Source organism: Pseudophryne corroboree, chromosome 3 (assembly GCF_028390025.1).
Source record: "Pseudophryne corroboree isolate aPseCor3 chromosome 3, aPseCor3.hap2, whole genome shotgun sequence".
Classification (NCBI taxonomy): domain Eukaryota; kingdom Metazoa; phylum Chordata; class Amphibia; order Anura; family Myobatrachidae; genus Pseudophryne; species Pseudophryne corroboree.
In genome coordinates this window covers 400,804,763-400,830,711 of record NC_086446.1, presented here as the reverse complement: position 1 = coordinate 400,830,711, position 25,949 = coordinate 400,804,763, and the positions used below count along the sequence as shown (strand labels likewise).

The 25,949-nt window shown below is 48.6% G+C and overlaps 1 protein-coding gene across 3 annotated transcripts in view; it reads right to left on the bottom strand.

Annotated features, from left to right (window-relative positions):
• The window catches only part of LOC135057832 (zinc finger protein 37-like), a 109,151-nt gene that overhangs the window by 7,699 nt on the left and 75,503 nt on the right, over positions 1-25,949 (bottom strand). For all 3 annotated transcript variants that reach the window (XM_063963575.1, XM_063963573.1, XM_063963574.1), the window contains 2 exons: positions 19,691-19,822; positions 6,966-7,041 (listed from right to left, as the gene is read on the bottom strand). In XM_063963575.1, coding sequence (XP_063819645.1) covers positions 6,966-7,041; positions 19,691-19,813 — 199 coding nt within the window. In that variant the 5' untranslated portion in view covers positions 19,814-19,822. The remainder of the gene's footprint in view (positions 1-6,965; positions 7,042-19,690; positions 19,823-25,949) is intronic.

Here is a 25,949-nt window from a genome sequence, read left to right as displayed (position 1 = left end):
AACAGACAGGGCCCCTGCTGCAGCAAGTCCTGTCTGAGCGGCAGAGGCCATGGGTCCTCTGAGATAATTTCTTGAAGTTCTGGGTACCAAGCTCTTCTTGGCCAATCCGGAACCACAAGTATAGTTCTTACTCCTCTCCTTCTTATTAATCTCAGTACCTTGGGTATGAGAGGCAGAGGAGGGAACACATAAAACGACTGGTACACCCACGGTGTCACTAGAGCGTCCACAGCTATCGCCTGAGGGTCCCTTGACCTGGCGCAATATCTTTTTAGCTTTTTGTTGAGGCGGGACGCCATCATGTCCACCTGTGGCCTTTCCCAACGGTGTACAATCATTTGGAAGACTTCTGGATGAAGTCCCCAGTCTCCCGGGTGGAGGTCGTGCCTGCTGAGGAAGTCTGCTTCCCAGTTGTCCACTCCCGGAATGAACACTGCTGTCAGTGCTAACACATGATTTTCCGCCCATCGGAGAATCCTTGTGGCTTCTGCCATCGCCATCCTGCTTCTTGTGCCGCCCTGACGGTTTACATGGGCGACCGCCGTGATGTTGTCTGACTGGATCAGCACCGGCTGGTGTTGAAGCAGGGGTCTTGCCTGACTTAGGGCATTGTAAATGGCCCTTAGTCCCAGAATATTTATGTGTAGGGAAGTCTCCTGACTCGTCCATAGTCCTTGGAAGTTTCTTCCCTGTGTGACTGCCCCCCAACCTCGAAGGCTGGCATCCGTGGTCACCAGGACCCAGTCCTGTATGCCGAATCTGCGGCCCTCTAGAAGATGAGCACTCTGCAGCCACCACAACAGCGACACCCTGGTCCTTGGAGACAGGGTTATCAGCCGATGCATCTGAAGATGCGATCCGGACCACTTGTCCAACAGATCCCACTGAAAGATCCTTGCATGGAACCTTCCGAATGGAATTGCTTCGTAAGAAGCTACCATCTTTCCCAGGACTCGCGTGCAGTGGTGCACCGACACCTGTTTTGGTTTTAGGAGGTCTCTGACTAGAGATGACAATTCCTTGGCCTTCTCCTCCGGGAGAAACACCTTTTTCTGTTCTGTGTCCAGAACCATCCCCAGGAACAGTAGACGCGTTGTAGGAACCAGCTGCGACTTTGGAATATTCAGGATCCAGCCGTGCTGTTGTAGCACTCCGATCAACAACTGTTCCCTGGACCTCGCCTTTATAAGGAGATCGTCCAAGTACGGGATAATTAGAACTCCCTTTTTTCGAAGGAGTATCATCATTTCGGCCATTACCTTGGTAAATACCCTCGGTGCCGTGGACAGACCAAACGGCAACGTCTGGAATTGGTAATGACAGTCCTGTACCACAAATCTGAGGTACTCCTGGTGAGGAGGGTAAATGGGGACATGCAGGTAAGCATCCTTGATGTCCAGTGATACCATGTAATCCCCTTCGTCCAGGCTTGCAATAACCGCCCTGAGCGATTCCATTTTGAACTTGAACCTTCTTATATAAGTGTTCAAGGATTTCAAATTTAAAATGGGTCTCACCGAACCGTCCGGTTTCGGTACCACAAACATTGTGGAATAGTAACCCCGTCCCTGTTGAAGGAGGGGTACTTTGGTTATCACCTGCTGGGAGTACAGCTTGTGAATCGCCTCCAGCACCGCCTCCCTGTCTGGGGGAGTAGTTGGCAAGGCTGATTTGAGGAAACGGCGAGGGGGAGACGTCTCGAATTCCAGCTTGTACCCCTGAGATACCACTTGTAGAATCCAGGGATCCACCCGTGAGCGAACCCACTGGTCGCTGAAGTTCCGGAGACGGGCCCCCACCGCACCTGGCTCCACCTGTGGAGCCCCAGCGTCATGCGGTGGACTTAGAGGAAGCGGGAGAGGACTTTTGTTCCTGGGAACTTGCTGTTTGGTGCAGCTTTTTCCCCCTACCTCTGCCTCTGGGCAGAAAAGACGCGCCTTTAACCCGCTTGCCTTTCTGGGGCCGAAAGGACTGTACCTGATAATACGGTGCTTTCTTTGGCTGTGAGGGAACATGGGGTAAAAATGTCGACTTCCCAGCTGTCGCTGTGGAAACGAGGTCCGAGAGACCATCCCCAAACAATTCCTCACCCTTGTAAGGCAAAACCTCCATGTGCCTTTTAGAATCCGCATCACCTGTCCACTGCCGAGTCCATAATACTCTCCTGGCAGAAATGGACATTGCATTTATTCTAGATGCCAGTTGGCAAATATCCCTCTGTGCATCTCTCATGTATAAGACTACGTCTTTAATATGCTCTACAGTTAGCAATATAGTGTCCCTGTCAAGGGTATCAATGTTATCAGACAGGGAATCTGACCAAGCAGCTGCAGCACTGCACATCCATGCTGAAGCAATAGCCGGTCTCAGTATAATACCTGAGTGTGTATATACAGACTTCAGGATAGCCTCCTGCTTTCTATCCGCAGGCTCCTTTATGGCGGCCGTATCCGGAGACGGTAGTGCCACCTTCTTTGACAAGCGTGTGAGCGCTTTATCCACCCTAGGGGATGTCTCCCAACGTATCCTATCCTCTGGCGGGAAAGGGTACGCCCTTAGTAACTTTTTGGAAATTACCAGTTTCTTATCGGGGGAAACCCACGCTTCATCACACACTTCATTTAACTCTTCAGAAGGGGGAAAAACCACAGGTTGCTTTTTCTCCCCAAACATAATACCCTTTTTTTTTGTGGTACCAGGGTTAATGTCAGAAATGTGCAACACATTTTTCATTGCCGTAATCATGTAACGGATGGCCCTATTGGAATGTACACTAGTCTCATCGTCGTCGACACTGGAGTCAGTATCCGTGTCGACATCTGTGTCTGCCATCTGAGGTAGCGGGCGTTTTTGAGCCCCTGATGGCTTTTGAGACGCCTGGGCAGGCACGGACTGAGAAGCCGGCTGTCCCACATCTGCTATGTCATCAAACCTCTTATGTAAGGAGTTGACACTGTCACGTAATTCCTTCCACATATCCATCCACACAGGTGTCGACCCCGCAGGGGGTGACATCACATTTATCGGCACCTGCTCCGCCTCCACATAAGCCTCCTCATCAAACATGTTGACACAGCCGTACCGACACTCCGCACACACACAGGGAATGCTCTGACTGAGGACAGGACCCCACAAAGTCCTTTGGGGAGACAGAGAGAGAGTATGCCAGCACACACCACAGCGCTATAAATCACAGGGATGTACACTATAATGAGTGATTTTACCCTATAGCAGCTATATATATAGTATTTGCGCCTAAATTTAGTGCCCCCCCCTCTCTTTTTTACCCTATTGAGCCTGGAAACTGCAGGGAAGAGCCTGGGGAGCGTCCTTCCAGCCTTCCAGCGGAGCTGTGAGAGGAAATGGCGCCAGTGTGCTGAGGGAGATAGCCCCGCCCCCTTCACGGCGGACTTCTCCCGCTTTTTTTATGGATATATGGCAGGGGATTCTACACATATATAGTCTTAATGACTATATTATGTGTATTTTTTTGCCAATGTAAGGTAATCTTATTGCAGCCCAGGGCGCCCCCCCCCCCAGCGCCCTGCACCAATCAGTGACCGGAGTGTGAGGTAGCTGCAGTGCTGTGCGCTACCTTAATGAAGACCGGAGTCTTCAGCCGCCGATTTCCTGGACGTTCTTCTTGCTCCTGGCTCTGCAAGGGGGACGGCGGCGCGGCTCCGGGACCGGACGACCGAGGCTGGGCCTGTGTTCGATCCCTCTGGAGCTAATGGTGTCCAGTAGCCTAGAAGCCCAAGCTAGCTGCAAGCAGGTAGGTTCGCTTCTCTCCCCTAAGTCCCTCGTAGCAGTGAGTCTGTTGCCAGCAGATCTCACTGAAAATAAAAAACCTAAATATACTTTCTTTTCTAGAAGCTCAGGAGAGCCCCTAGTGTGCATCCAGCTTGAGCCGGGCACAGATTCTAACTGAGGTCTGGAGGAGGGGCATAGAGGGAGGAGCCAGTGCACACCAGGTAGTCCTAATTCTTTCTTAGAGTGCCCAGTCTCCTTCGGAGCCCGCTATTCCCCATGGTCCTTACGGAGTTCCCAGCATCCACTAGGACGTCAGAGAAATTTGATTTACCTGCTGTAGCTGTGGAAACCAGGTCCGTCAGCCCATCCCCAAACAATACATCTCCCTTATAGGGTAGTACTTCCATATGTTTTTTGGAATCCGCATCACCCGTCCATTGGCGAGTCCATAAGGATCTTCTCACCGAGATAGACATGGCATTGGCCCTAGAAGCTAGCAATCCAATGTCCCTTTGAGCATCCCTCATAAATAAGACTGCGTCTTTTATATGGGCTAGAGTTAAGAATATAGTATCCTTATCCATATTATCAAAGTGATCTGTCAGCTCATCTGTCCAAGCTGCAATTGCGCTACACACCCATGCCGACGCAATTGTCGGTCTTAGCACAGCACCCGTATGAGAATAAATACACTTTAAGGTAGTTTCTTGCCTGCGATCTGCAGGGTCCTTAAGGGCCGCTGTGTCAGGAGACGGTAGCGCCACTTTCTTGGACAAGCGCGTCAGGGCCTTGTCCACAGTGGGGGGTGATTCCCAAATCTCCCTGTCCTTGCCATATAAATTCTTTTGGGGATCTGCGGTCTCTTTTCCGGAGTCTCCCAAGCTTTTCCAAAGAAATAATTTAATTCATGAGATGTGGGAAAATTAATAATCTGTTTCTTTCCCTTAAACATGTGTACCCTTGTGTCTGGGACTGAGGGTTCATCCTCAATATGCAACACATCCCTTATTGCCACAATCATACACTGAATGGTTTTAGTCACCCTAGGGTGCAATTTCACTTCGTCATAGTCGACACTGGAATCAGAATCCGTGTCGGTAGTAGTGTCTTGTGTTAAGGGACGCTTTTGAGACCCCGACGGGCCCTGTGAGTCGGTCCAATCCGAGGATTGACCCCCTGATGTCCCCCCTAATTCAGCCTTATCAAGCCTTTTATGTAAAGATGCCACACTTGCATTCAACATATGCCACATGTCCATCCAATCCTGAGTCGGCACTACCAACGGGGACACACCACTCATTTGCTCCACCTCCTCCTTGGAGAAGCCTTCCGCCTCAGACATGTCGACACACACGTACCGACACCCCACACACACAGGGATTAACCTACAAGGGGACAAAACCCCAACCAGGCCCTTAGGAGAGACAGAGAGAGAGTATGCCAGCACACACCCAGCGCTTAAAAACACTGGAATATATATGACCAGATAGCGCTTTTTATATATATAACCTTAATTCCCACTCACTGCGTCGCCAAAGTGCCCCCCTCCTCTTTTTTCCAGCCTGTGAAGTTCAGCAGGGGAGAGATCAGGGAGCCAGCGTATCCTCATGCATTTTCTGTGGAGAAAATGGCGCTGGTTAGTGCTGAGGATCAAGCCCCGCCCACCCGACGGCGGGCTTCGGTCCCAGTAATTCTATATAAAAAATGGCGGGGGATTTTAGGATTTACTGTCCCACAGCCTAATCCTGCTTTATATTGCCAAAAAATGAGGAAACTTGCTGCCCAGGGCGCCCCCCCCCTGCGCCCTGCACCCTTCAGTGCCTGCTTGTGTGTGTGTACTGGGTGCAATGGCACGCAGCGCTTACCTCATGAAGATCTGATGTCTTCTGCCGCCTGATGTCTTCTTTGCCTTCTCATACTCACCTGGCTTCTATCTTCGGCATCTGTGAGGAGGACGGCGGCGCGGCTCCGGGACGAACCCCAGGTGAGACCTGTGTTCCGACTCCCTCTGGAGCTAATGGTGTCCAGCAGCCTTAGAAACAGTGCCCAACTTGACAAGCCAGCTCTGCTTCTCTCTCCTCAGTTCCACGATGCAGGGAGCCTGTTGCCAACAGGACTCCCTGAAAATAAAAAACCTAACAAATTCTTCAAAACAGAAAACTCTGGAGAGCTCTCTGCATTGTACCCTTTCTCCTCTGGGCACAGAATCTAACAGAGGTCTGGAGGAGGGGCATAGAGGGAGGAGCCAGTGCACACCCATAGTCAAAGTTCTTTTTAGGTGCCCTATCTCCTGCGGAGCCCGTCTATACCCCATGGTCCTTACAGAGTCCCCAGCATCCTCTAGGACATAAGAGAAAAGTGGTATAACTTTCCATTCTCTTTTCCTGTTGTGCTTTTATTTTACATTTATCCATAAGACTCTCTTGGACCCTGCTCTACTGCCTGGGTGTAAATCTATATTAAGAAGAGGGGCTATTCTAACTCACACAGCCACATACAGTACATACATAGCCACCACATAAGCAGAAAGCCACATATACACAGAGTCACATATATACACACACATATACCGTACAACCACATACACACATATCCACAACCACATACACACGCAGCCTCCTCTCCCGTTACCCTCCCCTTATGCCAGTCTTAGCCTGCTCACCTATACCAACGTCCTCCTCTGTACTCCTACTAGGCTTCTCTCCCTCCCCCTCATGCCAGCCTCATCTCATTGGTCTGTCGGCATCTTCCATGAGCAGGTCAGGCGGCATCTTCCATGATCGAATGCGCATGCGCCGGGTCACACAGCCACTCCTACATCCAGCTGCGGCGGTGTGACCCGGCGTCCTCCATGCGCGAGTGCGCATGAGCCAGGTCACACAGCCGCCATTACTGGCTGCAATTTCAATTACCCCTCTGCAGTGCTGCGCATACCCCTGGGTGTACGCGTACCACCAGTTGGGAGACGCTGCCATAGAACACCATTTTCCCTGTAATTTTCTGAGTGCATATGCACAAAACACCAGGAAAATGTCCGTTGCATCATTTTCCTGGTGATTTGTTCAGCGCTGCTGCCGTGGAACTCCACAGGGTTAAGTATTCAGGGTAAGCGGGTGTAGGGTGTGCGGTGTGGGCACGTGAGTACCACACATCTTGCACCCATTATAGATATGCCACTGAGAGCATGCACTATATGAATATGCACAAATACTCACCTAAATGTATTCCTTTTTCTGGTTTGATCTCATTACATAATTTACCGTCTTCCACATTCTTAATATCAGCTGATAACTGAAAAGAAGTAAACATTAAAAAAATAACTATCAGCTATGAATAATGGTGTATGATGGCTATACTTGATACTATGAATAGGAAAAGCTAACGCATTTACATGTAGCTTTCATAAATGTACTGTGTGCTGTATGGCTGCCTTTCAGATGTTCTGACACTCTATTTACTATATGTAACCAATTTAAAAATAAGATTTTACTCACCGGTAAATCTATTTCTCGTAGTCCGTAGTGGATGCTGGGAACTCCGTAAGGACCATGGGGAATAGACGGGCTCCGCAGGAGACTGGGCACTCTAAAAGAAAGATTAGGTACTATCTGGTGTGCACTGGCTCCTCCCTCTATGCCCCTCCTCCAGACCTCAGTTAGGATACTGTGCCCGGAAGAGCTGACACAATAAGGAAGGATTTTGAATCCCGGGTAAGACTCATACCAGCCACACCAATCACACCGTATAACTCGTGATACTATACCCAGTTAACAGTATGAAATATAACTGAGCCTCTCAACAGATGGCTCAACAATAACCCTTTAGTTAGGCAATAACTATATACAAGTATTGCAGACAATCCGCACTTGGGATGGGCGCCCAGCATCCACTACGGACTACGAGAAATAGATTTACCGGTGAGTAAAATCTTATTTTCTCTGACGTCCTAGTGGATGCTGGGAACTCCGTAAGGACCATGGGGATTATACCAAAGCTCCCAAACGGGCGGGAGAGTGTGGATGACTCTGCAGCACCGAATGAGAGAACTCAAGGTCCTCCTCAGCCAGGGTATCAAATTTGTAGAATTTAGCTAACGTGTTTGCCCCTGACCAAGTTGCAGCTCGGCAAAGTTGTAAAGCCGAGACCCCTCGGGCAGCCGCCCAAGATGAGCCCACTTTCCTCGTGGAATGGGCTGTTACTGATTTAGGATGCGGCAATCCAGCCGCAGAATGCTCCAGCTGAATTGTGCTACAAATTCAGCGAGCAATAGTCTGCTTAGAAGCAGGAGCACCTATTTTGTTGGGTGCCTACAGGATAAAAAAACGAGTCAGTTTTCCTGACTCCAGCCGTCCTGGAAATATACATTTTTAAGGCCCTGACTACGTCCAGTAACTTGGAATCTTCCAAGTCCCTAGTAGCCGCAGGCACTACAATAGGTTGGTTCAACTGAAAAGCTGATACCACCTTAGGGAGAAACTGGGGACGAGTCCTCAATTCTGCCCTATCCATATGGAAAATCAGATAAGGGCTTTTACATGACAAAGCCGCCAATTCTGACACACGCCTGGCCGAAGCCAAGGCCAATAACATGACCACTTTCCACGTGAGATATTTCAAATCCACAGATTTAAGTGGCTCAAACCAATGTGATTTTAAGAAACTCAACACCACGTTGAGATCCCAAGGTGCCACAGAAGGCACAAAAAAGGGGCTGAATATGTAGCACTCCCTTTACAAATGTCTGAACTCCAGGCAGTGAAGCCAGTTCTTTCTGGAAGAAAATCGACAGAGCCGAAATCTGGACCTTAATGGAACCCAAATTTAGGCCCATAGTCACTCCTGACTGTAGGAAGTGCAGAAAACGACCCAGCTGAAATTCCTCTGTTGGGGCCTTCCTGGCCTCACACCACGCAACATATTTTCGCCAAATACGGTGATAATGGTTTGCGGTTACTTCTTTCCTGGCTTTTATCAGCGTAGGAATGACTTCCTCCGGAATGCCCTTTTGCTTTAGGATCCGGAATTCAACCGCCATGCCGTCCAACGCAGCCGCGGTAAGTCTTGGAACAGACAGGGCCCCTGCTGTAGCAGATCCTGTCTGAGCGGTAGAGGCCATGGGTCCTCTGATATTATATCTTGAAGTTCTGGGTACCAAGCTCGTCTTGGCCCATCCGGAACCACGAGTATCGTTCTTACTCCTCGTTTTCTTATTATTCTCAGTACCTTTGGTATGAGAGGCAGAGGAGGGAATACATAAACCGACTGGTACACCCACGGTGTCACTAGAGCGTCCACAGCTATTGCCTGAGGGTCCCTTGACCTGGCGCAATATCTTTTTTTTTTTGTTTAGGCGGGACGCCATCATGTCCACCTGTGGTCTTTCCCAACGGTTTACCAACAGTTGGAAGACCTCTGGATGAAGTCTCCACTCTCCCGGGTGTCGGTCGTGTCTGCTGAGGAAGTCTGCTTCCCAGTTGTCCACTCCCGGAATGAACACTGCTGACAGTGCTAAGACGTGATTTTCTGCCCATCGGAGAATCCTTGTGGCTTCTGCCATCGCCATCCTGCTTCTTGTGCCGCCCTGTCGGTTTACATGGGCGACTGCCGTAATGTTGTCTGATTGGATCAGTACCGGCTGGTTTTGAAGCAGAGGCCTTGCCAGACTTAGGGCATTGTAAATGGCCCTCAGTTCCAGAATATTTATGTGTAGGGACGACTCCTGACTTGACCAAAGTCCTTGGAAATTTTTCCCTGTGTGGCTGCCCCCCCAGCCTCGAAGGCTGGCATCCGTGGTTACCAGGACCCAGTCTTGTAAGCCGAATCTGCGGCCCTCTTGAAGATGAGCACTCTGCAGCCACCACAGTAGAGATACCCTGGTCCTTGGAGACAGGGTTATCAGCCTAAGCATCTGAAGATGCGATTCCGACCACTTGTCCAAGAGGTCCCACTGAAAGGTTCTTGCATGGAACCTGCCGAATGGAATTTTGCTTCGTAAGAAGCTACCATTTTTCCCAGGACTCGTGTGCAGTGATGCACCGATACCTGTTTTGGTTTCAGGAGGTCTCTGACTAGAGATGACAGCTCCTTGGCTTTCTCCTGCGGGAGAAACACTTTTTTCTGTTCTGTGTCCAGAACCATCCCCAGGAACAGCAGGCGTGTGGTAGGAACCAGCTGTGACTTTGGAATGTATAGAATCCATCCGTGCTGTTGTAGCACTTCCCGAGATAGTGCTACTCCGACCAACAACTGCTCCATGGACCTCGCCTTTATAAGGAGATCGTCCAAGTACGGGATAATTAAAAACTCCCTTTTTTCGAAGGAGTATCATCATTTCGGCCATTACCTTGGTAAAGACCCTCGGTGCCGTGGACAGTCCAAACGGCAGTGTTTGGAATTGGTAATGGCAATCCTGTACCACAAATCTGAGGTACTCCTGGTGAGGATGGTAAATGGGGACATGTAGGTAAGCATCCTTGATGTCCAGGGATACCATGTAATCCCCCTCCTCCAGGCTTGCAATAACCACCCTGAGCGATTCCATCTTGAACTTGAATTTTTTTATGTATGTGTTCAAGGACTTCAAATTTAAAATGGGTCTCACTGAACCGTACGGTTTCGTTACCACAAATAGTGTGGAATAGTAACCCCGTCCTTGTTGAAGTAGGGGCACCTTGACTATCACCTGCTGGGAATACAGCTTGTGAATTGCCTCTAGCACAGCCTCCCTGCCTGAGGGAGTTGTCGGCAAGGCAGATTTGAGGAAACGGCGGGGGGGGAGACGCCTCGAATTCCAGCCTGTACCCCTGAGATACTACTTGAAGGATCCAGGGATCCACCTGTGAGCGAGCCCACTGATCGCTGAAATTTTTGAGGCGGCCCCCCACCGTACCTGGCTACGCCTGTGGAGCCCCCGCGTCATGCGGTGGACTCAGAGGAAGCGGGGGAAGAATTTTGATTCTGGGAACTGGCTGACTGGTGCAGCTTTTTCCCTCTTCCCTCGTCTCTGTGCAGAAAGGAAGCGCCTTTGACCGGCTTGCTTTTCTGAAGCCAAATGGACTGTACCTGATAATACAGTGCTTTCTTATGCTGTGAGGAAATCTGAGGTAAAAATTTTTCTTCCCAGCTGTTGCTGTGGATACGAGGTCCCAGAGACCATCCCCAAACAATTCCTCACCCTTATAAGGCTCTATGTGCCTTTTAAAGTCAGCATCACCTGTCCAGTGTCGGGTCTCTAATACCCTCCTGACAGAATGGACATTGCATTAATTCAGGATGCCAGCCGGCAAAATATCCCTCTGTGCATCCCTCATATACAAGACGACGTCTTATGTTCGCAAAATAGTATCCCTGTTTGACAGGGTTACAGACCACGCTGCAGCAGCACTATCTGCAGGTCTCAGTCTAGTACCTGAGTGTGTAAATACAGACTTCAGGATAGCCTCCTGCTTTTTATCAGCAGGTACCTTCAAAGTGGCCGTATCCTAAGACGGCAGTGCCACCTTTTTTGACAAACGTGTGAGCGCCTTATCCACCCTAGGGGATATCTCCCAGCGTAACTTATCCTCTGGCGGGAAAAGGTACGCCATCAGTAACTTTTTAGAAATTACCAGTTTCTTATCGGGGGAACCCACGCTTTTTCACACTTCATTCACTCATTTGATGGGGGAACAAAACACTGCCTGCTTTTTCTCCCCAAACATAAAACCCTTTTTAGTGGTACTTGGGTTAATGTCAGAAATGTGTAACACGTTTTTTATTGCCGGGATCATGTAACGGATGTTCCTAGTGGATTGTGTATATGTCTCAACCTCGTCGACACTGGAGTCAGACTCCGCGTCGACATCTGTCTGCCATCTGTGGGAGCGGGCGTTTTTGAGCCCCTGATGGCCTTTGAGACGCCTGGGCAGGCGCGGGCTGAGAAGCCGGCTGTCCCATAGCTGTTACGTCATCCAGCCTTTTATGTAAGGAGTTGACACTGTCGGTTAATACCTTCCACCTATCCATCCACTCTGGTGTCGGCCCACAGGGGGCGACATCCCATTTATCGGCATCTGCTCCGCCTCCACATAAGCCTCCTCATCAAACATGTCGACACAGCCGTACCGACACACCGCACACACACAGGGAATGCTCTGACTGAGGACAGGACCCCACACAGCCCTTTGGGGAGACAGAGAGAGAGTATGCCAGCACACACCAGAGCGCTATATAATGTAGGGATAAACACTATCACTGAGTGAATTTTCCCCAATAGCTGCTTGTATAAACAATATTGCGCCTAAATTTAGTGCCCCCCCTCTCTTTTTAACCCTTTGAGCCTGAAAACTACAGGGGAGAGCCTGGGGAGCTGTCTTCCAGCTACACTGTGAAGAGAAAATGGCGCCAGTGTGCCGAGGGAGATAGCTCCGCCCCTTTTTCGCGGACTTTTCTCCCGCTTTTTTATGGATTCTGGCAGGGGTAATTATCACATATATAGCCTCTGGGGCTATATATTGTGATTATTTTGCCAGCCAAGGTGTTTTTATTGCTGCTCAGGGCGCCCCCCCCCCAGCACCCTGCACCTTCAGTGACCGGAGTGTGAAGTGTGTATGAGGAGCAATGGCGCACAGCTGCAGTGCTGTGCGCTACCTTGGTGAAGACTGAAGTCTTCTGCCGCCGATTTTCCGGACCATCTTCATGCTTCTGGCTCTGTAAGGGGGACGGCGGCGCGGCTCCGGGAACGAACACCAAGGACGGGTCCTGCGGTCGATCCCTCTGGAGCTAATGGTGTCCAGTAGCCTAAGAAGCCCAAGCTAGCTGCAAGCAGGTAGGTTCGCTTCTCGTTGCAGTGAGCCTGTTGCCAGCAGGTCTCACTGTAAAATAAAAAACCTAACCTATACTTTCTTTCTAGGAGCTCAGGAGAGCCCCTAGTGTGCATCCAGCTCGGCCGGGCACAGAAATCTAACTGAGGTCTGGAGGAGGGGCATAGAGGGAGGAGCCAGTGCACACCAGATAGTACCTAATCTTTCTTTTAGAGTGCCCAGTCTCCTGCGGAGCCCGTCTATTCCCCATGGTCCTTACGGAGTTCCCAGCATCCACTAGGACGTCAGAGAAATGTAGTTATGAGCAGTACTGTTATGTTGTTGGCTTAGCCACAAACAACTTTATAATAGAAAGCTTTGTTAATGGCAAACTGGTAAAGATAAGGCTGCTGTTGCATTCACTGCTACCAACAGGACATAGCATCTATTGCAGTGGTTCAAAAACTTTTCTGAATCACAGCTCCTTAGAGTATCAAAATTATTTTCATGGCACCACGGGGCCAAAAGTTTTTCATTGAGGCATTTAGAAATATTAAATGAAATAAATTGTGTTTATATGTAATTCTCAGGTTCTATTGTGTGGTGAGGGACAAGATTTGTTCTGTTTGTCCACATATTTTATGATTGGTAGTCACCAGCACTGGTTTTGCCAATTATATTGACCATAAAAAATTTGAATTGGACCTGGACCACCAATCTAAGGCACCCCTGCAAGTGTCCCAAGGCACCCCAGGGTATGGCACATACTTTGAGCACCACTGATCTATTGTATTACAGGTTGAGTATCCGTTATCCAAAATGCTTGGGACCAGAAGTATTTTGGATATCGGATTTTTCCGTATTTTGGAATAATTGCATACTATAATGAGATATCATGGCGATGGGACCCAAGTCTAAGCACAGAATGCATTTATGTCTCATATACACCTTATACACACAGCCTGAAGGTCATTTTAGCCAATATTTTTACTAACTTTGTGCATTAAACAAAGTGTGTGTACATTCACACAATTCATTTATGTTTCATATACACTTTATACACATAGCCTGAAGGTCATGTGATACAATATCTTTAATAACTTTCTGTATTAAACAAAGTTTGTGTACACTGAGCCATCAGAAAACAAAGGTTTTATTATCTCACTCAAAAAATTCCGTATTTCGGAATATTTGGATATGGGATACTCAAACTGTATTATAATGCGTGACCTGTATGGATGCCGATGGATAGAACAGAATATTTTTTTATATATGAACTATACTCAATTACTCTTTTAAAGAGCAGAATGTATACATTTCAGTAAGTAGAGTGAATCTTTGTTTCTCTGACGTCCTAGTGGATGCTGGGAACTCCGTAAGGACCATGGGGAATAGCGGCTCCGCAGGAGTCTGGGCACATCTAAAGAAAGCTTTAGGATCACCTGGTGTGCACTGGCTCCTCCCCCTATGACCCTCCTCCAAGCCTCAGTTAGATTTCTGTGCCCGACGAGAAGGGTGCACACTAGGGGCTCTCCTGAGCTCTTTGTGAAAGTTTTAGTTTAGGTTTATTATTTTCAGTGAGACCTGCTGGCAACAGGCTCACTGCATCGTGGGACTAAGGGGAGAAGAAACGGACTCACCTGCGTGCAGAGTGGATCGGGTTTCTTAGGCTACTGGACATTAGCTCCAGAGGGACGATCACAGGTTCTGCCTGGATGGGTCCCGGAGCCGCGCCGCCGGCCCCCTTACAGAGCCAGAAGAGCGAAGAGGTCCGGTGAAATCGGCGGCAGAAGACGATCCTGTCTTCAGATAAGGTAGCGCACAGCACCGCAGCTGTGCGCCATTGCTCTCAGCACACTTCACACTCCGGTCACTGAGGGTGCAGGGCGCTGGGGGGGCAGCGCCCTGAGACGCAATAAATCGATAAAAACCTTATATGGCTAAAATAAATGCATCACATATAACTCCTGGGCTATATGGATGCATTTAACCCCTGCCAAAACATACAGAAAAACGGATGATAAGGACGCCGAGAAAGGGGCGGAGCCTATCTCCTCAGCACACTGGCGCCATTTTCCCTCACAGCTCAGTTGGAGGGAAGCTCCCTGGCTCTCCCCTGCAGTCACTACACTACAGAAAGGGGTTAAAAAAGAGAGGGGGGCACAAATTAGGCGCAGTATAAACAATACAGCAGCTATAAAGGGAAAAACACTTATATAAGGTTATCCCTATATATATATATAGCGCTCTGGTGTGTGCTGGCAAACTCTCCCTCTGTCTCCCCAAAGGGCTAGTGGGTCCTGTCCTCTATCAGAGCATTCCCTGTGTGTGTGCTGTGTGTCGGTACGTTTGTGTCGACATGTATGAGGAGAAAAATGATGTGGAGACGGAGTAGAGTGTCTGTAATAGTGTTATCACCCCCTAGGGGGTCGACACCTGAGTGGATGTACTGTTGAAATTGCGTGACAGTGTCAGCTTTGTATAAAAGACAGTGGTTGACATGAGACAGCCGGCTACTCAGCTTGTGCATGTCCAGACGTCTCATACAGGGGCTCTAAAGCGCCCGTTACCTCAGATACAGACGCCGACACGGATACTGACTCCTGTGTCGACGGTGAAGAGACAACCGTGATTTCCAACAGGGCCACTCATTGCATGATTGATGCAATGGAAAATGTTTACACTTTTCTGATAATATGAATACCACCAAAAAAAAGGGGTATTATGTTTGGTGAGGAAAAACTTCCTGTAGTTTTCCTAAATCTGAAAAATAAAATGAGGTGTGTGATGATGCGTGGGTTTCCCCCCGATAACAATTGATAATTCTAAAAAGTTATTGGCAGTATACCTTTTCCCGCCAGAGGTTAGGGTGCGTTGGGAAACACCCCCTACAGGGGATAAGGCGCTCACACGCTTGTAAGAACAAGGGCTCTACCCTCTCTTGAGATGGCCGCCCTTAAGGATCCTGCTGATAAAAAGCAGGAGGGTATCCTAAAATGTATTTACACACATACTAGTGTTATACTGCGACCAGCAATCGCCTCAGCCTGGATGTGCAGTGCTGGGTTGGCGTGGTCGGATTCCCTGACTGGAAATATTGATATCCTAGATAAGGACAGTATATTATTGCCTATAGAGCAATTAAAAGATGCATTTATATATATATGCATGATGCACAGCGGAATATTTGCCGACTGGCATCAAGTATAAGTGCGTTGTATTCTACCAGTAAAGTGGTCAGGGATTCCAAACGGCATTTGGAAGTATTGCCTTAAAAAAAAAGGGGATGTACCCTAGGTCGCCTCTCAAAATAAGACGCCGTATTATCAGGCGCAGTCCTGGTTGGCAAGCGGACAAAAGGGTTCCTCTTTTCTGCTCGTGACAGAGGGAGAGGAAAATGGCTGCAGAGATCAGCCAGTTCCCAGGAACAGAAACCCTTTTCCGCCTCTGCCAAGCCCTCAGTATGACGCTAGGGCTTTACAAGTTCAGGCACGGTGGGGGCCCGTTCTCAGTGAATTTCAGTGCGCAGTGGGCTCACTCGCAAGTAGACCCCGGGATCCTTCAGGTATTATCTCAGGGGTACAAAATTGGAATTCGAGACGTATTCCCCTCGCCGTTTCCAAAAAGTCTGTTTTACCGACGTCTCCCGCTGACAGGGAGGCAGTTTTGGAAGCCATTCACAAGCTGTATTCCCAGCAGGTGATAATTAAGGTACCCCTCCTGCAACAGGGAACGGGGTATTATTCCACACTATTGTGGTACCGAAGCCAGACGGCTCGGTGAGACCGATTTTAAAATCTAAAATCTTTGAACACTTACATACAGAGGTTCAAATTCAAAATTGAGTCACTCAGAGCAGTGATTGCAAACCTGGAAGAAGGGGACTACATGATGTCTCGAGACATCAAGGATGCTTACCTTCATGTCAAAATTTACCCTTCTCACCAAGGGTATCTCAGGTTATGGTACAGAACTGTCACTATCAGTTCAGACGCTGCCGTAGGGAGGGTCCACGGCACCCCGGGTCTTTACTGAAGTAATGACCGAAATGATGATATTCCTTCAAAGGAAGGGAATTTTTAGTTATCCTTTACTTGGACGATTCCCTGATAAGGGTAAGATCCAGGGAACAGTTGGAGATCGGTGTAGCACTATCTCAGGTAGTGTTGCGGCAGCACGATTGGATTCTCAATATTCCAGATTCGCAGCTGGTTCCGACGACTTGTCTTCTGTTCCTAGGGATGATCCTGGACACAGTCCAGAAAGAAGGTGTTTCTCCCGGAGGAAAAAGCCAGGGAGTTATCCGAGCTAGTCAGGAACCTCCTAAAACCAAACCAAGTCTCAGTGCATCAATGCACAAGGGTTCTGGGTAAAAATGGTGGCTTCCTACGAAGCAATCCCATTCGGCAGATTCCACGCAAGACTTTCCAGTGGAACCTACTGGACAAATGGTCCGGGTCGCATCTTCAGATGCATCAGCGGATAACCCTGTCACCAGGGACAAGGGTATCCCTCCTGTGGTGGTTGCAGAGTGCTCATCTTCTAGAGGGCCGCAGATTCGGCATTCAGGACTGGATCCTGGTGACCACGGATGCCAGCCTGCGAGGCTGGGGAGCAGTCACACAGGGAAGGAATATCCAGGGCTTATGGTCAAGCCTGGAGACATCACTTCACATAAATATCCTGAAGCTAAGGGCCATTTACAATGCTCTAAGCTTAGCAAGACCTCTGCTTCAAGGTCAGCCGGTGTTGTTCCAGTCGGACAACATTACGGCAGTCACCCACGTAAACAGACAGGGTGCCACAAGAAGCAGGAGGGCAATGGCAGAAGCTGCAAGGATTCTTCGCTGGGCGAAAAACCATGTGATAGCACTGTCAGCAGTTTTCATTCCGGGAGTGGACAACTGGGAAGCAGATTTCCTCAGCACGACCTCCACCCGGGAGAGTAGGGACTTCACCCAGAAGTCTTCCACATGATTATAAACCGTTGGGAAAAACTCGACAGGTATTGCGCCAGGTCAAGGGACCCTCAGGCAATAGCTGTAGATGCTCTGGTAACACCGTGGGTGTACCAATCAGTGTATGGGTTCCCTCCTCTGCCTCTCATACCCAAGGTACTGAGATTGATAAGATGGAGAGGAGTAAGCACTATATTAGTGGCTCCGGATTGGCCAAGAAGGACTTGGTAACCGGAACTTCAAGAGATGCTCACGGAGGATCCGTGGCCTCTACCTCTAAGAAGGGACCTGCTTCAGCGGGGACCTTGTCTGTTCCAAGACTTGCCGCGGCTGCGTTGACGGCATGGCGGTTGAACGCCGGATCCTGAAGAAAAAAGGCATTCCGGATGAAGTCATCCCTATCCTGATCAAGGCCGGGAAGGATGTAACCGAAAAACATTATCACTGCATTTGGCGAAAATATGTTGCGTGGTGCGAGGCCAGTAAGGCTCGATGGAGGAAATTCAACTGGGTCGATTCCTACACTTCCTGCAAACAGGAGTATCTATGGGCCTGAAATTGGGGTCCATTAAGGTTCAAATTTCGGCTCTGTCGATTTTCTTCCAAAAAAGAACTAGCTTCAGTCCCTGAAGTTCAGACGTTTGTTAAAGGGGTACTGCATATACAGACTCCTTTTGTGCCTTCAGTGGCACTTTGGGATCTCAAGGTGGTTTTTGGGTTCCAAAAGTCACATTGGTTTGACCCACTTAAATCTGTGGAGTTAAAATATCTCACAGAAAAAGTGGTCATGCTGTTGGCTATGGCCTGGGCCAGGCGCGTGTCAGAATTGGTGGCTTTATCCTGTAAAAGCCCTTACCTGAGTTTCCATTCGGACAGGGCGGAATTGAGGACTCGTCCTCAGTTTCTCCCTAAGGTGGTTTCAGCGTTCACCTGAACCAAACCTATTGTGGTGCCTGCGGCTACTAGGGACTTGGGGGACTCCAAGTTGCTAGACGTTGTCAGGACCCGGAAAATATATGTTTCCAGGACGGCTGGAGTCAGGAAATCTGACTTGCTGTTTATCCTGTATGCACCCAACTAGCTGGGTGCTCCTGCTTCTAAGCAGACTATTGCTCGTTGGATTTGTAGTACAATTCAGCTTGCACATTCTGTGGCAGGCCTGCCACAGCCAAAAATCTGTAAATGCCCACTCCACAAGGAAGGTGGGCTCATCTTGGGCAGCTGCCAAGGGGTCTCGGCTTTACAACTTTGCCGAGCAGTTACTTGGTCAGGAGCAAATACGTTTGTAAAATTCTACAAATTTGATACCCTGGCTGAGGAGGACCGGGAGTTCTCTCATTGGGTGCTGCAGAGTCATCCGCACTCTCCCGCCCGTTTTGGGAGCTTTGGTATAATCCCCATGGTCCTTACGGAGTTCCCAGCATCCACTAGGACGTCAGAGAAAATAAGAATTTACTTACCGATAATTCTATTTCTCGTAGTCCGTAGTGGATGCTGGGCGCCCATCCCAAGTGCGGATTGTCTGCAATACTGGTACATAATTATTGTTACCAAAAAATTCGGGTTATTGCTGTAGTGAGCCATCTTTTCTAGAGGCTCCTCTATTATCATGCTGTTAACTGGGTTCAGATCACAAGTTGTACAGTGTGATTGGTGTGGCTGGTATGAGTCTTACCCAGGATTCAAAATCCTTCCTTATTGTGTACGCTCGTCCGGGCACAGTATCCTAACTGAGGCTTGGAGGAGGGTCATAGGGGGAGGAGCCAGTGCACACCAGGTGATCCTAAAGCTTTCTTTAGATGTGCCCAGACTCCTGCGGAGCCGCTATTCCCCATGGTCCTTACGGAGTTCCCAGCATCCACTACGGACTACGAGAAATAGAATTATCGGTAAGTAAATTCTTATTTTTTGATTTATATTACTTAGATACTAAAGAACTCTATTTCTGTTATGCATTTAGAATATTTTGAATGTTAATATTGTGAGGCACTTTATAAACATCCCTAGATATAAGCCTATGCTCCAAAAGTGTTCCAAAGATGAGGAGGACAACTTGGGTTACATGAGAGTCAGTGGAACAAGTAGTAAAGCACAATTCTATTACTATTAAATGGTGGAAAGATTGGTATCCCCAGGTGCAGGTGTGCTGTACTGATAAACTGTGTCTACAAAACATCTCAGCTAACATAATAAGTATATTACCTTCACATATGTATCACTTTCTTGAACTGACACAATGCTTTCTTCACTTGAATGGCTGGCTACTGAAGATTGTGAAGTTACACTTATCTTATCTTGTTCACTTATCATTAATTGTTCAGCCATTTTTAGTGACTAAAAATAAAAGAATATTTTTGAGAGTCCACAATTATTACATAAAAATTAAAAGAAGCAATGTATCTCTAGTTACATACTGCATCAAAAGTTATCTTATCAAGAAAAAATAATAATAGTAAATAAGATTTTACTTACCGATAAATCTATTTCTCGTAGTCCGTAGTGGATGCTGGGACTCCGTAAGGACCATGGGGAATAGCGGCTCCGCAGGAGACAGGGCACAAAATAAAAGCTTGAGATATCAGGTGGTGTGCACTGGCTCCTCCCCCTATGACCCTCCTCCAAGCCAGTTAGGATACTGTGCCCGGACGAGCGTACATAATAAGGAAGGATATTGAATCCCGGGTAAGACTCATACCAGCCACACCAATCACACCGTACAACTCGTGATCTGAACCCAGTTAACAGTATGATAAATTTAAAGGAGCCTCTGAAAAGATGGCTCAACAATAATAACCCGAATTTTTTGTAACAATAACTATATACAAGTATTGCAGACAATCCGCACTAGGGATGGGCGCCCAGCATCCACTACGGACTACGAGAAATAGATTTATCGGTAAGTAAAATCTTATTTTCTCTAACGTCCTAAGTGGATGCTGGGACTCCGTAAGGACCATGGGGATTATACCAAAGCTCCCAAACGGGCGGGAGAGTGCGGATGACTCTGCAGCACCGAATGAGAGAACTCCAGGTCCTCCTCAGCCAGGGTATCAAATTTGTAGAATTTAGCAAACGTGTTTGCCCCTGACCAAGTAGCTGCTCGGCAAAGTTGTAAAGCCGAGACCCCTCGGGCAGCCGCCCAAGATGAGCCCACTTTCCTTGTGGAATGGGCTTTTACTGATTTTGGCTGTGGCAATCCTGCCACGGAATGTGCAAGCTGAATTGTACTACAAATCCAACGAGCAATCGTCTGCTTTGAAGCAGGAGCACCCAGCTTGTTGGGTGCATACAGGATAAACAGCGAGTCAGTTTTCCTGACTCCAGCCGTCCTGGAAACATATATTTTCAAGGCCCTGACAACGTCCAGCAACTTAGAGTCCTCTAAGTCCCTAGTAGCCGCAGGTACCACAATAGGTTGGTTCATGTGAAATGCAGAAACCACCTTAGGTAGAAATTGAGGACGAGTCCTCAATTCCGCCCTGTCAGAATGAAAATTTAGGTAAGGGCTTTTACATGATAAAGCCGCCAATTCTGACACACGCCTAGCTGAAGCCAAGGCCAACAGCATCGACACCTTCCACGTGAGATATTTTAAATCTACCGTAGACAATGGTTCAAACCAGTGTGATTTTAGAAATCTCAACACAACATTGAGATCCCAAGGTGCCACTGGAGGCACAAAAGGAGGCTGTATGTGCAGCACCCCTTTCACAAATGTCTGAACTTCAGGTACTGAAGCCAGTTCTTTCTGGAAGAATATCGACAGGGCCGAAATTTGAACCTTAATGGACCCTAATTTTAGGCCCATAGACAGTCCTGTTTGCAGGAAATGCAAGAAGCGACCCAGTTGAAATTCCTGTGTAGGGGCCTTCTTGGCCTCACACCACGCAACATATTTACGCCAAATGCGGTGATAATGTTTTGCGGTTACTTCCTTTCTGGCTTTTACCAGAGTAGGGATGACTTCTTCTGGAATGCCCTTGTCCTTCAGGATCCGGCGTTCAACCGCCATGCCGTCAAACGCAGCCGCGGTAAGTCTTGGAACAGACAAGGCCCCTGCAGTAGCAGGTCCTGTCTTAGAGGTAGAGGCCACGGTTCGTCCGTGAGCATCTCTTGAAGTTCCGGGTACCAAGACCTTCTTGGCCAATCCGGAACCACGAGTATAGTTCTTACTCCTCTCCTTCTTATGATTCTCAATACTTTCGGTATGAGGGGCAGAGGAGGGAATACATACACTGACTGGTACACCCACGGTGTTACCAGAGCGTCCACTGCTATTGCCTGGCGCAATATCTGTCCAGTTTTTTGTTTAGACGTGACGCCATCATGTCCACCTTTGGTCTTTCCCAACGGTTTACAATTTGGTGGAAGACTTCTGGGTGAAGTCCCCACTCTCCCGGGTGAAGGTCGTGTCTGCTGAGGAAGTCTGCTTCCCAGTTGTCCACTCCCGGAATGAACACTGCTGACAGTGCTATCACATGATTTTCCGCCCAGCGAAGAATCCTTGCAGTTTCTGCCATTGCCCTCCTGCTTCTCGTGCCGCCCTGTCTGTTTATGTGGGCGACTGACGTGATGTTGTCCGACTGGATCAACACCGCCTGACCCTGAAGCAGAGGTTTTGCTTGAATTAAGGCATTGTAAATGGCCCTTAGTTCTAGAATGTTTATATGAAGAGATGTTTCCATGCTTGACCACAAGCCCTGGAAATTCCTTCCCTGTGTGACTGCTCCCCAGCCTCTCAGGCTGGCATCCGTGGTCACCAGGATCCAATCCTGAATGCCAAATCTGCGGCCCTCTAGTAGATGAGCCCTCTGAAGCCACCACAGGAGAGACACCCTTGTCCTTGGCGACAGGGTTATCCGTTGATGCATCTGAAGATGCGATCCGGACCATTTTCCCAGTAGATCCCACTGAAAAGTTCTTGCATGGAATCTTCCGAATGGAATCGCTTCGTAAGAAGCCACCATTTTTCCCAGGACCCTTGTGCACTGATGCACTGAGACCTGTCCTGGTTTTAGGAGGTTCCTGACTAGCTCGGATAACTCCCTGGCCTTCTCCTCCGGGAGAAACACCTTCTTCTGGACTGTGTCCAGAATCATTCCTAAGAACAGTAGACGTGTCGTTGGAATCAGCTGCGATTTTGGAATATTTAGAATCCATCCGTGCTGACTTAGCACTACCTGAGATAGTGCCACTCCGACTTCTAACTGTTCCTTGGTTCTTGCCCTTATCAGGAGATCGTCCAAGTAAGGGATAATTAAGATGCCTTTTCTTCGTAGAAGAATCATCATTTCGGCCATTACCTTGGTAAAGACCCGAGGCGCCGTGGACAATCCAAACGGCAGCGTCTGAAACTGATAATGACAGTTTTGTACTACAAACCTGAGGTACCCTTGGTGAGAAGGATATATTGGGACGTGGAGATAAGCATCCTTGATGTCCAGCGACACCATATAGTCCCCCTCTTCCAGGTTCGCTATCACCGCTCTGAGTGACTCCATCTTGAATTTGAACCTTTTTATGTAAGTGTTCAAAGATTTTAGATTTAATATTGGTCTCACCGAGCCGTCCGGCTTCGGTACCACAAATAGTGTGGAATAATACCCCTTCCCCTGTTGTAAGAGGGGTACCTTGATTATCACCTGCTGGGAGTACAGCTTGTGAATGGCTTCCAGAACTGCCTCCCTGTCGGAGGGAGACTTTGGTAAAGCAGACTTCAGGAACCGATGAGGAGGAAACGCCTCGAATTCCAGTTTGTACCCCTGTGATACTACCTGTAGAATCCAGGGATCCACTTGCGAGTGAGCCCACTGCGCGTTGAAATTCTTGAGACGGGCCCCCACCGTGTCTGAGTCTGCTTGTAAAGCCCCAGCGTCATGCTGAAGACTTGGCAGAAGCAGGGGAGGGCTTCTGCTCCTGGGAAGCGGCTGCACGGTGCTGCCTTTTTCCTCTTCCTCTGCCCTTGGGCAGAAAAGAGTGACCTTTTGCTCGCTTGTACTTATGGGAACGAAAGGACTGAGTTTGAAAAGACTGTGTCTTTTTCTGTTGATGTGAAGTAACCTGGGGTAAAAAGGTGGATTTTCCAGCCGTTGCCGTGGCCACCAGGTCTGTTAGACCAGCCCCAAATAACTCCTCCCCCTTATACGGCAATACTTCCATGTGCCGTTTGGAATCTGCGTCCCCTGACCACTGTCTGGTCCATAATGCTCTTCTGGCAGAGATGGACATTGCGCTTACTCTTGATGCCAGGGTACAAATATCCCTCTGCGCATCACACATATATAGCAATGCATCCTTTAAATGTTCTATAGTTAACAGAATATTGTCCCTATCCAGGGTATCAATATTCTCAGTCAGGGAATCCGCCCATGCGATTCCAGCACTGCACATCCAGGCTGATGCGATTGCTGGTCGCAGTATAACACCAGTATGTGTGTATATACTTTTCAGGATATTTTCCAGCCTCCTATCAGCTGGTTCTTTGAGGGTGGCCGTATCAGGGGACGGTAACGCTACTTGTTTAGATAAACGTGTGAGCGCCTTATCTACCCTAGGGGGTGTTTCCCACCGTGCCCTAACCTCTGGCGGGAAAGGGTATAGTGCTAATAACTTATTAGAAATTAGCTGTTTTTTATCGGGGGAAACCCACGCTTTATCACACACCTCATTTATTTCCTCAGACTCAGGAAAAACTATTGGCAGTTTTTTCACACCCCACATAATACCCGCCTTTGAGGTATTTGTAGTGTCAGAAAGGTTCAATGCCTCTTTCATTGCCGTGATCATGTAACGTGTGGCCCTACTGGACATTACGTTTGTCTCGTCACCGTCGACACTAGATTCAGTATCTGTATCTGGATCCGTGTCGACCCACTGAGGTAGCGGCCGTTTTAGGGCCCCTGAGGGTGTCTGAGACGCCTGAACAGGCACTAATTGATTTGCCGGCTTTCTCATGTCGTCAACAGTTTTTTGTAAATTGCTGACATTATCACTTAATTGCTTAAACACAATCATCCAGTCAGGTGTCGACTCCCTAGGGGGTGACATCACTAACACAGGCAACTGCTCCGCCTCCACCTCATTTTCCTCCTCATACATGTCGACACACGCGTACCGACACACAGCACACACACCGGGAATGCTCTGATAGAGGACAGGACCCTACTTAGCCCTTTGGAGAGACAGAGGGAGAGTCTGCCAGCACACACCCAGCGCTATATATATACAGGGATAACCTTATATAAGTGTTAATCCCTTATAGCTGCTGTTAATCTAGTTATTTGCTGCCAAAATGCCCCCCCTTCTCTTTTTTACCCTGAATCAGATGCAGTACTGCAGGGGAGAATCAGGGAGCCGTCCTTCCAGCGGAGCTGTGAGGGAATAATGGCGCCAGTGTGCTGAGGAGATAGGCCCCGCCCCTTCACGACGTCCTTAACTCCCGCTTTTTTGTGTAAAATGGCAGGGGAAAAAATACATCCATATAGCCCTGGAGCTATATGTGATGTATTCCTTTTGCCAGCTAAGGTATATGTGTGTTATATTGCGTCTCAGGGCGCTCCCCCCCAGCGCCCTGCACCCTCAGTGACCGGAGTGTGAAGTGTGCTGAGAGCAATGGCGCACAGCTGCGGTGCTGTGCGCTACCTTAGTCTTGAAGACAGGATGTCTTCTGCCGCCGCTTTCACCGGACCTTCGTCTCTTCTGGCTCTGTAAGGGGGACGGCGGCGCGGCTCCGGTGACCCATCCAGGCTGAACCTGTGATCGTCCCTCTGGAGCTAACGTCCAGTAGCCTAAGAAGCCCAATCCACTCTGCACTCAGGTGAGTTCGCTTCTTCTCCCCTTAGTCCCACGATGCAGTGAGCCTGTTGCCAGCAGGACTCACTGAAAATAAAAAAACCTAACTAACTTTTATTCTAAGCAGCTCTGGAGAGCTACCTAGTTTGCACCCTTCTCGGCCGGGCACAAAAATCTAACTGGCTTGGAGGAGGGTCATAGGGGGAGGAGCCAGTGCACACCACCTGATATCTCAAGCTTTTATTTTGTGCCCTGTCTCCTGCGGAGCCGCTATTCCCCATGGTCCTTACGGAGTCCCAGCATCCACTTAGGACGTTAGAGAAATAAAGAAAACAAAACCTATATACAGTATACCATATATATAGACCCGTGAGTGCCGTCTGTTTAGGATAGTGTTACATCTGGTGTTATAATTTTATATTATATATATCCACAGAATATGTGTATATATATGATGGCATGATGTAATGATAGAAAACTCTGTAACATGAATGAATACACTTTATCTGCTTCCAACTGTCACATGACTATTACCCCTTTCAGACTGCTAGCTTGTAACCCTGGTTATGGCACATGAGCGCGCAGTAACCCAGGTTGCTGTGCGGTCTGAAAGGACCCATGGGAAATATCCCGGGTTGAGCGATGGCTTCAACCCGGGTTGCTGTGCGGT